The sequence below is a fragment of the Drechmeria coniospora genome, chromosome 03 (assembly GCF_001625195.1).
Source record: "Drechmeria coniospora strain ARSEF 6962 chromosome 03, whole genome shotgun sequence".
Classification (NCBI taxonomy): domain Eukaryota; kingdom Fungi; phylum Ascomycota; class Sordariomycetes; order Hypocreales; family Ophiocordycipitaceae; genus Drechmeria; species Drechmeria coniospora.
The window spans coordinates 5,627,390-5,640,783 of record NC_054391.1 but is presented as its reverse complement, the minus strand read 5'-3'; the positions used below and the strand labels follow the sequence as shown (position 1 = coordinate 5,640,783).

The 13,394-nt window shown below is 57.6% G+C and overlaps 6 protein-coding genes across 6 annotated transcripts; 2 read left to right on the top strand and 4 right to left on the bottom strand.

Annotated features, from left to right (window-relative positions):
- Positions 1 to 1,232: 1,232 nt before the first annotated feature.
- DCS_07250 (BTB/POZ domain-containing protein) lies at positions 1,233 to 2,863 on the top strand (the record flags this gene model as incomplete). The annotated part of the gene is made up of 3 exons (XM_040804535.1): positions 1,233 to 1,413; positions 1,502 to 1,711; positions 1,797 to 2,863. 3 exons carry the CDS (start codon positions 1,233 to 1,235, stop codon positions 2,861 to 2,863), a joined length of 1,458 nt encoding a protein of 485 aa, XP_040654639.1.
- A 580-nt stretch (positions 2,864 to 3,443) lies between these two features.
- DCS_07249 (uncharacterized protein) lies at positions 3,444 to 5,402 on the bottom strand (the record flags this gene model as incomplete). Its single annotated transcript, XM_040804534.1, has 2 exons — positions 3,444 to 4,997; positions 5,061 to 5,402. The coding sequence occupies 2 exons, from the start codon at positions 5,400 to 5,402 to the stop codon at positions 3,444 to 3,446; spliced, it is 1,896 nt and encodes a 631-aa protein (XP_040654638.1).
- A 733-nt stretch (positions 5,403 to 6,135) lies between these two features.
- Positions 6,136 to 7,003, top strand: DCS_07248 (uncharacterized protein; the record flags this gene model as incomplete). Its single annotated transcript, XM_040804533.1, has 2 exons — positions 6,136 to 6,420; positions 6,503 to 7,003. The coding sequence occupies 2 exons, from the start codon at positions 6,136 to 6,138 to the stop codon at positions 7,001 to 7,003; spliced, it is 786 nt and encodes a 261-aa protein (XP_040654637.1).
- Positions 7,004 to 7,210: 207 nt separating this feature from the next.
- On the bottom strand, positions 7,211 to 7,789 carry DCS_07247 (uncharacterized protein; the record flags this gene model as incomplete). The annotated part of the gene is made up of 2 exons (XM_040804532.1): positions 7,211 to 7,501; positions 7,574 to 7,789. The coding sequence occupies 2 exons, from the start codon at positions 7,787 to 7,789 to the stop codon at positions 7,211 to 7,213; spliced, it is 507 nt and encodes a 168-aa protein (XP_040654636.1).
- A 2,001-nt stretch (positions 7,790 to 9,790) lies between these two features.
- On the bottom strand, positions 9,791 to 10,282 carry DCS_07246 (Centromere protein X; the record flags this gene model as incomplete). Its single annotated transcript, XM_040804531.1, has 2 exons — positions 9,791 to 9,838; positions 9,905 to 10,282. 2 exons carry the CDS (start codon positions 10,280 to 10,282, stop codon positions 9,791 to 9,793), a joined length of 426 nt encoding a protein of 141 aa, XP_040654635.1.
- A 572-nt stretch (positions 10,283 to 10,854) lies between these two features.
- Positions 10,855 to 12,270, bottom strand: DCS_07245 (ADP,ATP carrier protein; the record flags this gene model as incomplete). The annotated part of the gene is made up of 4 exons (XM_040804530.1): positions 10,855 to 11,418; positions 11,479 to 11,801; positions 11,921 to 11,942; positions 12,235 to 12,270. The coding sequence occupies 4 exons, from the start codon at positions 12,268 to 12,270 to the stop codon at positions 10,855 to 10,857; spliced, it is 945 nt and encodes a 314-aa protein (XP_040654634.1).
- Between the last annotated feature and the right edge of the window lie 1,124 nt (positions 12,271 to 13,394).

Genomic DNA, 13,394 nt, shown 5'->3' with positions numbered 1-13,394 from the left:
AACTCAGTTGTAAATAAGTACTGCCAACAGTACACCTAGTACGGAGTATTTAGGTACAAACTCAGTACTGCATACACCTACAGCTTGGGACGTCAACAACCCCTACACGTAGGTGCAGCTATATGCGCACTTGTCCATTGCAGCAAGATGGAAGGCCGTGTCATTTTACTCATGGGTCAGTTTCGTGCTGGTTAAAAAAAAAAAGAAAGAAGAGAAAACTTGTACAACTGGTGGTGTATGCCTGTGATCGTGGTCGTGGTCGTGGTTGTGGTCGTACTCGTACGGTACTTCGTGCTTGTAAGTACATGCTGCAAGTACTCTAGTTGTACACTGTTAGTAATACCTCGTGGTATGGGACGACTACCACACGGATGCCGAGTAATTCGTTGGCCAAACTGTACATTGGCAAGAGCAGACCGGCTTTGCATCGACTGCCAAAAGAGACGACGACGATGCGGAACCGCGGACTATCGAATGCTCCGTGGGTTAGGTAACGCCTACTCCGTTATTGACTGGCCCGGAGCAAGGTCGTTTCGCCGACTACGTCTCTACAAGCCCTCCGTGTTTCCCTCTGCAATGAACAACTTCCCTCTGCAATGTACAGCTGCAGTACGGCAGCGGTGCAGCTTCCGTCACGACTTGGCAGGCAACCGTCTGCTCACCCACCCGCTTCGTTGCGAACACGGTGAGAAAAAATGAAGAAGAAATAGGGTGGCCGCACGTCGACGAGGGTTATTTCCCAGAAGAGGATCCTGGATTTCCTACTTTCCCTTGACCGTCGTTGTGGCAGTCTGTCGAGGCCAATCCCATCCAGCAGGCCAAGGTCAAGTCGTCTCGCCGAAAGCGGAGCGAGCCAGCGAACCCGGCGACAACCAAGCACACCTGGCCACACATTCGGTGGACATGCAAGCATGTACTTACGGAGGATTACGGCTCCCACCTTGAGTCAGCTACCATCAAGTACCGACGAACAGCGGCCCGCACAACCTCCCAGGACTCAACCCCAATCGGCCTCGACGGCGTCCTCGATGCGTGCTATCCACCGTCCACATCATCCGTCCACATCATCCGTCTGCAGCCTCCATCCGCATCTCCCTCTCCTCTGCCCATTGATTCCTGCCACGCGCTCCGCCACAAACAAGGGCCCGGCGAAGCGGACCATGGCAGCCCCGGATTCCGACCTGTGACCTCTGCGTCGCCACCCCGACTCGCGCAAGAAGGAGTCGCGCGCCATGGCCACCACGACCCCGAGCCCCAGCGATGGCCTCGACCCCTCCACTCCCCTGCCCGTCTTCCAGCCTCCCGTGCAGACGGCTTCGAGGATCCCCGACATCCTCCCGCACGAGCGCGTCTTCCCCATCCAGATCGGCACCGAGCTCTTCAAGCTCTCGGGCGCCTCCATCTCCTCGGACGGTGAGTGCGACGCTGCCGACGCTGCCCCCCCCCCCCCCCCCCCCGAGCCCTGCGAACCCGACGTCTGATGGCTTCTCTGCACCTGCAGCGCCCTCGTACTTTTCCCAGTACTTTCTGTGCCGCATCAGGGAGGCCGAGGAAGCCGGCGAGGACGTCAACACCGCCATTCGCCCCCTGTACATCGACCGCGATCCCGTCACCTTTCGGGACATCGCCCTCCACCTCCAAGGCTATCACACGCAGCCGCGAAACGGTCAACACTTCGTGCGACTCTTTGCCGACGCCCAATTCTACAGCCGTACGGTACCCCCCCCCACGTTTCCGTCGCACCGCCGCCGGCCCCCACGTCGCGCAGGCCGGGCTGACCCGACGACGCTTCGCAGTCCCCCGCCTCTCGTCCCAGCTCTCCGCCGAGAGCGTCTTCGCCTCGGTCGGCAACCGCGAGTTCCAGATACCGCGCGACCTCCTCTCGGCCTACCCCAACGCCCCCAACTACTTCTCCCTCGGCTTCGCCGCCTTCTTCTCCCGCCCCGACAACCTCTTCCCCGGCCTCGACCGTGACTCCCTCCTCCGCCCGCCCGCCATCACGCCCCCCTCGGTCCCGAACCGGTCCCCCGATACCTTCGCCGAGCTGCTGCACATGCTTCGAGGCTACCCGCTCCGCGTACGCGACGAAGCGCACCGCCGGGAGCTCATGCGCGACGCCCGCTACTTTCACTTCAAGGGTCTCGAGCAGCAGCTGGTGCCGCACTCCATCACCTACAACCCGTTGCGCAGGCGCCAGGAGATTGTCCTGCGGCTCGAGCATATCCAGAAGAGCGGCATCAGCATCCGCAAGGACGACGGCGCTCGAGACGCCGACCAGCCCGCCCCCATGTGGGTCGACTACATGCGCCCCTTTGTCGACGGCACCCCTTGCGAGCTCATCGTCGAGATCGGCGCCGAGGAGACGACGATTCGCTGGCACGCCGACGGGCCCCGGGCCGAATTCTACCGAGACACCCAAGTCCGTGTCGCCAAGCTGCTCCAGGTCATGGCCACCAAGCTCAGCCTGCCGACGACGACGCTGCCTCTCGGCCTGCTCATGGCCACGGGTGGCGCCGATTCGGAGCCCGCCACGCCGGGGAGCACACCCCTGAGCGAGGACCGAGTCCGCGTCTCCTTCGGACCCGAGTCCGCCGTTCACCTGGACGGAAAGCCGGTGGACATGGAGTCCCGCGTCGCCGCCGACGACGCCGCCACCGTCGCAGCCGTCGGCCCGCGCAAGCGGCCGCGCTCCGACGGCCACCTCGACGAGCCGTGGACCGTCAAGACGGCCCAGTGGCGGCTGTGCCTCCGAGCAAGCCCGGGGGGGAAGAGCGCCCTCCGCTGCGTCCTCGTCGCCGTCAAGGTCGATGCCGTGACGTCCGAGCTTGGCCGGAACAGAGCCAGGGGGTTCCTCGTCGGCTGAGGCATGCTGCGTTCGTGTGTCGGCGTGCTGGTGCGTGCGCGCGTCTGCGTGCGTGCCTACGCGGGGTGACATGGATCCTGCCGCACTTTTCATCATGGGTTCACGCGGGCAACTGTTTGGGATGGAGGCAAATGACCCCCTCGCGTTGGTCGCCCGAATGCTTGACTCGTCTTTTTACGCTGCGATGGCACAGGGCTTGTGTGGATATCGTATGCATTGATGGGTATGAATGAGTAAGGGAGAAGGGCCGGTTTGGGGCGCGAGCGTCCATCGCAACGCCGCTGATCGTCGCCGCTTCGGGCGGGCCCCATGCGTCCGTGTGGACGAGAGACGATGTCCAAGAAAATAAAAAGGATATCATGTCATGTCATGTCATGATGCACCCCGTTCGCCCAGCCCTCCCATGAAGGATGCGCCCCAAAGCGGGGATTCTCGAGTATATATACAAAGCTGCATCGCTGTCACCTCGCGCGGCAGATCATGTCTTGATCCACGAACAAGTTGCCACCATGCTGCCGGCCGTTGCTCCCACCTCCCACGCAGACAGGAAGGGGAGTGGACCGGGTCGTTGGTGACTCAATCACCGTGACCTGACAACAGCCGTCTTCACGCTCGGCGCGCTCACCTCTCTCTTATTAATCTTGTTGGCGCTCCCGTTTGTCACCTTGCGGGGTGTGGCCGCCGCCTGGGCGGCGCTCCTCACCCTACCCCGGCGCTCGCGGATCTTGGCCAGGGCTTCCTCCCTCGTCATGGTTGGCGTCAGCGCCGGGTTCGTGTGATCGAAGCTGGCGTTGCTGCCGTGGGACGGCGTGCGCAGCCGCTCGGCAAAGGACGAGTCCATCGACATGTTCTCGTCGCGGACGGGCACCGTCGTCGTCATCGTCACCGTGTACACGTTTGTCGAAGTGTGCGGTCGGGGCTCGGGCGATTCCCTTGCCGACACATCGTCGTCATTGTCGTCGCCGTCAGCGTTGTGCTTGTCGCCGCCTCCATTATCTTCCATGGCGGGCACGTCGCCGACCAGGGACCCCCCGCCGTGCGGAGCGTTGAGGAGCGACTGGAGGGAGGTTCGGTTCTGGCCCAGCAGAGCGAGCGATGGGGGCTCGACCGAGGGGGTTCGCGCAAACATCCGAGGGCCTGTGCCGGCCTCCATGGGGACCAGCAGATCGCCGTCGGCCTCCACAAGAAGCCTGCATTCACTCCGGTCCTCTTTCCCCTGCTCCTCGTCCTCCTCCTTCTTCACCTGCTGCTGCTCCTCCTCGATCGCTTCCGCTTCCTGCTCCGAGACGGTGCGGAAGAATCCCCCCTTGGGACAGAATATGGTGCTGCGTCGCGGTTCCTTTTTGGATTTGACCCGACCTCTCTCCTCGACATCGAGAAACGGACCTGCTGCGCTCGGCGCCGGAGGAGCCTGTCGCGCGTCGGGCTCCGAGATGGCTTCCGATCGCTCACCGTCCTCGGCAGAATCGCGTCGTCGTTTCTGCGGAGGGCCCGAGCTGGATCGGCTCTTTCTCGACTTGTTGCATGGGCAGCAGTGCATCTGGCACTCCGCTTGCAGAAACTCGACCATCTCCTGCGCCCGGTCGGCTCGTTGCCTTTCCCAGAGGACCATGGTCGTGAGCTCCTCAATCTCCATCTCGCTGGCGGCCGACGATACTATATCCACCGTCGAAAGCGACAGCCGGCCCTCGTGGCCCTCGGTCATGGTCAATGTCGACTTTGTCGGCTTCCTGGGTGAGGCGAATTCGTCGGCGGGGTCCTCCGTCTTCGGCAGCGGGATCCGTCCCTCGGCGGCGATGCGCGCCACCTCTTCGTTTTTGGCCACCGTCTTAAAGACGTCGCGCTCCTGCTCCGTGGCCTTGATGCGCTCGAGCGCTTGGTCCAGCTGCTCCTGCACGCCGACAATCTGGTACCGGGCCGTGAAGGCTTCCTGCTCTCGCGCACGGCTTCGCTCCTTTTCCCGCTCGAGGCTCTCTTCCAGGATCTTGACCGCGCACCTCGCCGACTTGAGATCTTCCTGAATCTTGACCAGGCTGGATTGTGTCTTGAAATTTTCCTTCCGAGCCCGCCGGATTTCCTTCTCCCACAGTGCTTGGGTGTGCGCGTGCGTCTCCTTGGCGCGCCCGTAGTTCTCCTTTGGCTCGCGTTAGCTGGTTTTCACCCTCCATCTGAGAACTATGTCTGTGTGACGGCGTACCATGACCGTCTCCAGCCGCTCGCCAACTCGTCTCTCGCGCTCCTTGCCCTCCTGGACAGTCTTCAGCAGGAGCCTCATCTCTTCCTTCGTCTGTCGTATCTCGGCCTCGGCCTCCTCGCGTCCCACCATGGCCCGCCGCAGCGCCGCGTCGGCCGTCTTGCGTTCGAGATGCTTCGACTGCATGGCGATGCTGAGGCTGTTGAACTGGCTGATCTTGTCGAGAACAGAGCTATCAACACCTTCGGAGCGTTGGGCTGATATCGGGGATGCGCGACGTTGGTTGACGCGATCCGGCGTCGCCACCTGCAGAGCGCCCCCAGCAGGGCTTCGGCTGCCATCCATTCTCGGAGAAGTCAAGCTCAGACGGCCCGTGTCGTCCTTTTGCAGGATGTTGGAAGCTAGCTGTATGGATGGTGTACGAGGCAAAGCGTCGAGTCGTCGAGTCGTCCTTGCTGCTCCGTTAGTCTTATCACCACCTCCTCATCCTATCCTCAGGGTGGCGGCGGTCGAGGCTCGTGGCGTCTCGATGTCGTGAGCAAGATCCCAAGTAAGTTATAGCTGGTGAGGGGCGGCGATTGTGCTGTTTACCAGTACGTAATGAGGAGACTCGTCTCAGAAACCCCCCTTGGTTCTTGGTTGCTGTGGTAACTCTAGGTCATGTGATTGGCCCACAACCATTGGAGGGAGTGCAAATCAAGCCGGCTAGTAAGTGCTTACGTAAGTATTTAAGGACATGTACCGAGTACTTGTACGGTATGGGGTGTGAATAGTGGGGCATTTCCCCCAATGGGCCTCGAGACAAGGCGCGTCAAACTCCGCACTGACCAATGACATTCCTCAGCCTCGTCCTGCGAATACGCAAGTACTGTTGTAAGAAGGGGTGGTAAGAAGGGGTGGCCGTAACGAACGGAGCTCTCGGGCGATAGCTTCCCTCGCCAGACTGCTAGCTAGCACACTATTCTCTCTGCTTGTAATCATCTGTACGCCTCGTACGCCTCGAGTAATACTCATTCATCGCGGTCAACCGGCTGCATATCTTCTTGCCGTTGAAACAATCGTCGACATCCCCTGGCAAATGGCGGATGATACGCTAAGGCAGCGCAAGGCAATGGCCGACGATGGCCAGGATGCCATCCCAGAGGTCAAGTCGATCAAAGCCAAGTCCAAGCCCAAGCCTAAGTCTGTATCCGCCGAGGACGAGGACGACTACACCCCTTGGGTCGACGTCCTTCGAGTCCTAACCTTCCTCTTCTTGGCCTCCTGTGCCCTCAGCTACATGATCAGCAGCGGCGAGAGCTTCTTCTGGGGCATGAAGCAAAAGCCCTACTACCTCCGGGTCGACTGGTGGAAGGCCAGGCTGGTTCGTCTCTCCGTCGACATGCTTCCGGGTAAGGGAGCAGGTGGAATTGGTGCTTCGCTAACGTCGATGCTGCATCCTGCAGTCCGGGCCCATCTACCTGAGCGCCGAGGAACTGGCGACGTACGACGGCAGCGACCCGGCCAAGCCGCTCTACCTCGCCATCAACGGCACCATATACGACGTTTCCAACGGTTGGCGCATGTACGGCCCCGGCGGCTCGTACAGCGCTTTTGCCGGCCGCGACGCCGCGCGGGCCTTTGTCACCGGATGTTTTGCCGAGGACACCACCGCCGACATGCGCGGCGTCGAGGAAATGTTCCTGCCCCTCGACGACGCCGAAACGGACGCTCAGTGGACGGCGGCCGAGCTGGCCGAGCTGCGCGTCGAGGAGCGTGCCGCCGCCGAGGAGAAGGTACACGGTGCCCTCAAGCACTGGGTTGATTTCTTTGCCAACAGCAAGAAGTACATCAAGGTGGGGCATCTCGTTGTCGAGCCAGACTGGCTTGAGAAGCAACCTAGGAGAGAGCTTTGCAAGAAAGCCCAAGGGGGCAGGAAAAAGAGAGAGTTCACAAAGGAGGAGTAACGGGCGGCCGTTGGGCCGATTCGATTCCTAGACCAAGGGCCTCGAATCTCGATGCTACCAGAGGTTTATGAACTCCCATCCCCTTCTCAACCAATACATTTCTTGCGATTGCCATCAAGAGGCGCCCACAGAAGCCGCAACGGATATCAGCATGCCATCGATGGTAGCACCACAGTCTCCCTCAATCAATCCTAGCGATACCTGTGATTACAGAAGCACAAATGCGATACCAAGAAGCAACAGCGTCGAAGTGGCTGCATAGATCCTGGAGTTGGCCGCTGAGACGGCAACGCTGGTGGCGGTGGGTTTGTCTTTAACAGAAGTGCTCTGGGTTCCAGGGGTCGACTTGCTGCTGCTGTTGTTTCCTGAGTTGCTGCCGTTTCCTCCGCTAGGGATCCCGCTGTTGCCCTGGGTTGCCACCTCGGCTAGCTTCTTGTAGTTTTCGAGCGAGCGGGATGCGTTGGCCTGGGTGTTCTCATTGATCACCATCACCATGCCCTTCTGGCAGTGCGTGCCCTGGCCGCAGTACAGCCAGATCGGCTTGGTGTCGTTGATCATGACACTGAAGACAGGGATCCGGCCCGTATTCTGGCTGGCGGCGGCCGGCTGAAATGACGAGTATACGCCGACGGCACTCGTGTTGGATACCGACAGCGGCACGCACGGTTTGTCAAAGCTGGACTGTGTGACGGTGTGATTGCCGTCCCAGAACTGATACTGCACCATGCTGCCGGGCAAGGCCTTGATCTTCTCGGGATAGTACTTTAGCCCCGTCTGATTGTTCATCGGATTCTTGCCGACGGCGACGATGTGGACATCGACCGCTGTTGCTGGTCATCAGCAAAAAGATCACTGGCCAGAGCCGGTGGGGTTGGTGTTTCCCTTACCTTGGGCAATGCTCAGCAAAGCGGCAACAACGGATATGAACTGCATGGTCGCGGCTGTGACACGAGACGAGATAAGGAAGGATGAAGTTGAGTCGCGTTATTTGCTCTCTTCGGAGAGTCAATAATTCGATGCGTCTTATCCCGGTGAGAGCAGGTGAAGATATCGAGCGTTCGGTGTTTAAAGGTCCAGCCTTGGATGCAACTGATTGTCAAAACACAACAAGGAGTGCACAGCACACCAGAGAAGACCCAAGAAAGCCCGGTGGAAAAGGAAGCGTGAACTGAAGGATGAAGAGGACAGAAGGGGAGACAGACAAGGAAATCAGAGCAGTGCTGGCGATGAGGTCGAATCAATGGTAGGCGATGAGGTCGAATCAATGGTAGACGGTTTGGAAGGATATGCCATGGTTAGTTATATGGCATGCTCGGAGATTGTCGTTCAAGCATTGGCCACAGAAGCCAAATTTAGACTAAAGCACATTGTTTGGAAACAGAGCGAGGGGCGCTCAAAATAATGTAGGAGAAACTCTGTCTCGGCCAGCAGCCATCATGAACCTGGCAAGGAAGGGTTGCTGCTTGGGATTCTCGAGGACCATGTATGAGCTGCGTTTGGGGCTCCGGGCACGGGCGCCATACCAACCTTGACGGAAATGGCGTACAGGAATGATTCGAACGTACTTTTCTGCGAAAATCATGTATACTGAAGTGAAAAGTACCTCGCAATGCATCGAATTGAGCTCGTTGATTGATCCTAACAAATTTGGCTGCGCCGGTATTCGCGCGCACCTGAAATCCCCGTGCTGGCGCGCAGATTGCCAGCCGTTGGTAGCAAACATACGTATATCAAGAGCAGGCGACATGAAGGCGAAAAGGATATTTTTGGAAGTCATCATGGGGGACTCTGGTGCAGGGATCAGCCTGATGTTCGGACCTTGCCCCAAGCTGTTGCGGCTCCGACATAGTCGAGACAACGTCGGTTTCATGCATGACCAGGGCGACTTGAGGCTTGCGACGCGCGCGTCGACCGATACGCAGGTCGCCTCAGTTCCCTTCGTCGTCGTAAAATTCAACAAGCTAATTGGATCAAGTGGGCAGTAAACGATGCACTGGCCAGATGTCGGACGGATCCCAGACGCTGTTGTTCGTCAATGGATGGTCGATTCGGCGATTAAAGAACTGCATTCAACCTCCACCTTTCGCCAACGTTAGATCAATAAACAATCTAGAGAATAGATCGTGCCTGCCTGTTTCAAGGGCATGGTCTCTTTTCTTTTCATGGGATGTTTTCTGGACCTGTACCGTTGGACTGTGCACTGTTTGTCGCAATCTCCAGTAGAAACGTGTAGAAGTGGAAGCATCCGTTCAGTTTATGGTTTTCGTGCCATTCGCAGCCCATTACTTTTGTCATATTTTTAGAGATCCTGTTGTAGATCTGTCTGAGTGGGCATTCCATGTCGTCCAACGACCGACGGCAGTAGCGCAGACATGATGGCCATGGATGTCAACGAAAGCCGCAGAAACAGCTGGCCTGTCGGCAAGCATCAAGTGCAGTCCCGCCTCACATGGCAGTCAGTCCCATTGCCAAGGAGATTATGAGCATATGGCCCAGAAGGCTTGATGAGACGTCCGACGGCGAGTGACTGAAAACGTTCGGTTCTCCAACGTTTCTCCCGCAGTTGCCACGTAATTCTGCGGCAGAAAAGAGGTGGTGGTTGGTCGTAGACTTCTAGGAGGTCCTTATTAGTTTTCGCATGGTGCCCAGGCTACCCACCTGGCGATTTCCAAGACCCATCTCAACCTCTTGGGATGAAAGTGGGCTGTGAGTCTGGAGCCATGATCAATGGATGCTTCAAAACGCCATGTCTGAAACTCTGGTGTCCATATTTCATTTGACGTCGCTTCAGAGGTCCAACAATAGCTGTGGAGCAATCTTCTCCAAGTCTTCGACCTGAACATCCCGTCAGCTTCTCTCCGCCTCCTCCCCAACCCAAAGCACTACAGATGGCCAACTTACCTCCAAGAACCCTCCCCTCTTCTCAACTGCTGCACGGGCAATCGCCTCCTTCACAAACACATCCACGTACTTGCCCGTGGCCGCATTCGCATCTCGCGATATCCTTGTCGCATCCTTGGCAAAGAACTCGTGCATAACCCGCGTCAACAGGTCCTTGGGGATCGTCTTCTCCGACTCAGCCTGTTCTTCTGCCTCCTCTGCTCCTGAAATTTTCTGGCGAGAGCGTGAGCCACTGGCTTTAATTTCCTCTTGATCATCCAACGACTCGAAGGGGTCGCTCGACTCGGGAGACTCGGTCGCGGCCGCGGCTGAGGGACGCTTATTCTTGCTGCCCTTGGGCCGACCGCGAGCACTACCTGACGCTTGCTTCGGCGGCATGATTTAGAATCGTTTCAACTGTACATAAAGTACCCTTCTGCGGTCATGAACCTGCAAGTTGGAGAGCCGAACTGGAACAACATGAAGGCATCAGGTCGGCATCGCGCAGTGGGGCACACCATTGAGCAGTCTCGAACCTTAGTCATCCATGCTCGCACATTTGCTTGGCCTGCCTCTCTGGCGGTCCAGCAACAACTGCTTTGAACAGAAATCATCCGTCAAACTCAAGTACGCCAAGATCAACATCGTCAACACATGCGGCTGGCACATCCAACGTATCAAGGGTCTTTGCAAACGTGTATATTACAGCGACCTAGAAAGCATGGCAGAGCCAGAACGAAAATACGCCATGCCGATGCCAGTCTAACCCGCAATGAGCATCTGTTGCACAGAAACACAGGAGCATCGAGCCCCAATTCTCATCTGCTCGTCGCCATATTCCCCTTTCTCCAATTTTGTCGGCCAGAGGTCGGTCATTGTGTCCCGTCCACTGGTCGAACCACCACCCGTTGCATCTCATACATGCAAGTCGAGTCGAGTCTATACAGGAAGGTAGGAAAACGGCATCGGATTTAACCGGAGCCACCCTTGAAGGCCTTGCCGAACATGATCATCTGGAGCTGATCATAGATGGACAGGACACCGGCACCGGCGACACCACGGAGAATGTTGGCACCAGCACCGTTGAACAGGGACTTGACACCGTTCTTGGCAATGATCTGGCGGGCGGCATCGAAGGAGTTCTTGTACTTGACGGCCTCACCAGAGGTCATCATCATGCGTCGTCGAATGGTGTCCAGAGGATAGGCGGCGATACCGGCACCAGTGGTGACGCACCAACCGAGAGCGAAAGAGGCCAGGAAGTTGTTGGCGAGGGAGCCAACCAGGAGGACGGGCTTGATGGAGTCGTACATGCCGAAGTAGAGACCACGGTAGACGATGATACCAGCGACGGAGGGCATGAAACCACGGTAGAGACCGGCAATACCGTCAGAGGCGAGCGTCTTGCGGTAGACGTCGATGAGGCCGTTGAACTGGCGCTCACCGCCACCCTTGGTGGACTTGGCGTCGTTGGCCAGACGAGTACGGGCGTAGTCGAGAGAGTAGACAAACAACATGGAAGTGGCACCAGCAGCCTTCATCGAACCAGGTCAGCCTCGGACATGTTGCTCGGGTCTGGTCGGGAGGGAACGTACACCACCGGAGGCCAGGTTACCCAGCATCCACATGCCGTAGCCATCACGCTCCTTCTTGAAGCCGAACATGGCCTTGAACTTGTCGCGGAAAGCAAAGTTCAGGGCCTGGGTGGGGAAGTATCGAATGACGTTGGCGGTGTTGCCACGCCACAGGGAGAGAGCACCCTCGTCGGCCATGGTGCGCTTGAAGCAGTCACCAATGCCGGCGTAGCGGCGGTCGAGACGACCGGCCTTGATCATCTCATCCTGGTTCTGGACGAGGAGCTTGACACGCTCGATGGGAGCGGCAGCAGTCTTCGAGACGGCGGCGGAAACACCACCCACTAGCAACAAGTCAGTTCCGAGCTCAACACGGCGATGGTGGACGCGGTGGACGCGGTGGACGACGCTGCACAGCTGTGACAATCGCATCTACCTAACCGCCATCAGGTGCATGACGTACTCAGGAAGTCCGCCACGAAGGGCTATGAAGACCATCAAGTTAGCAAGGAACGAAACAGTACGCGACGGCGCGAAGCTCCCCCCCCCCTAGCGATGCCGCGGATCCCTGCGAGGACGAAGCTGCCGACGGACCGCGCGCATCAAGCGCTGCCACGAATTTCATGGCAGGAACGCGAAGGTGAACGTCATGGGGGTCAATCGACACGACGGAAACACAATCACGCCGATACGTCGTCGTCGGCATCCGCCCATGACGAGGGCGCAGGCATTTCACTGGGGAGAAGGAGCATGGAGGGATGGGGCAGAAGTATTTACCGGCATGCCCAAGACCTTCTGCTTCTCGGTAGACATGTTGACGGTTGTGCAAAAGCTCTTCCGAGAACAAGACAAAAAGACTGAGAGGAGAGTTGGAGATGATAAAGGAGCAGAACGGGACAGGGCAGTCGAGCGAAATAAATTCTGCACCGGGGTGGAAGGGATTGGGGGAGGGAAAAAAATTGCGGCGGAGCCAGGAAGGGGACACTTTTCAGTGCGAATCTACCCGAGCCGCGCTAGAGCGCGCTTTGGTTGGCCATAGGATGCCTCAGGCCCACTGTAATACCCAAGCACAGTCCTCTTCGACTCCCGCTAGCAACGATTGGTATTAGGTACCAGCTCACGTTCTCGCGCTACAGTACTGTACTCCGTACCGGTACACCTATAATTACCTGCACAGTACCTCTGGAAAGCTGGAGCTGTACGTAAGTACAGTACTGTGCAGCAGTGTACTACTGTACACCTGCGACTTGGCTCGTTCCTTTTCTTCCTTCCACAGCAACGAGCCATCCACAAGACGGGAAGACTCCACCAATGGTAGGCACTGACTGACGGAATCACCAGCCAAGTGTTGGATCCCAAGCTCAGAACAACGATACAGTAGTTTCAAGGATCAAATTCCTTCAGGTATTGGGACACATCAGTATGCAATTCCTACTAATAGCTTCGCCGCAGTGTGCCATACAGCGAGTATGGGGGGGGGAGGTTCGTGGACAGCGATGCTAAACAAGCAAGCCAATACAAGCAGGTGGGTACTCGGTACAAACGGAGTACATGTGCACCGACGGTTCTCGCATAAGCAATACTCCGTAAGTACTTGCAAGTATATTAGTACCTAAGTACAGTAATTACAGTACAGTAAGTAAGTACTAAGTACTTACTCCGTACTTATGTACAACACAAGTACAACCACGCTGCTGCCAGCAAGTACTTGTACTAACTTGAGGGGCCACCACCCCCTCCCCAAGCTTGTTTCGGAGTCGATGCAGCTCCGCGGTCACGAGAAAAGAGTTACCTACCGTACATGTAAACTTCAAGTACAAAACTAATACCCGTCATGACAACACATGTAGGGAGTACGATATATAGGATCCTCGTACTCCGTACTCCTACACCTGCTTGTACACCTACATGTAGGTTCGTTCCTACAGTAGAGTTGC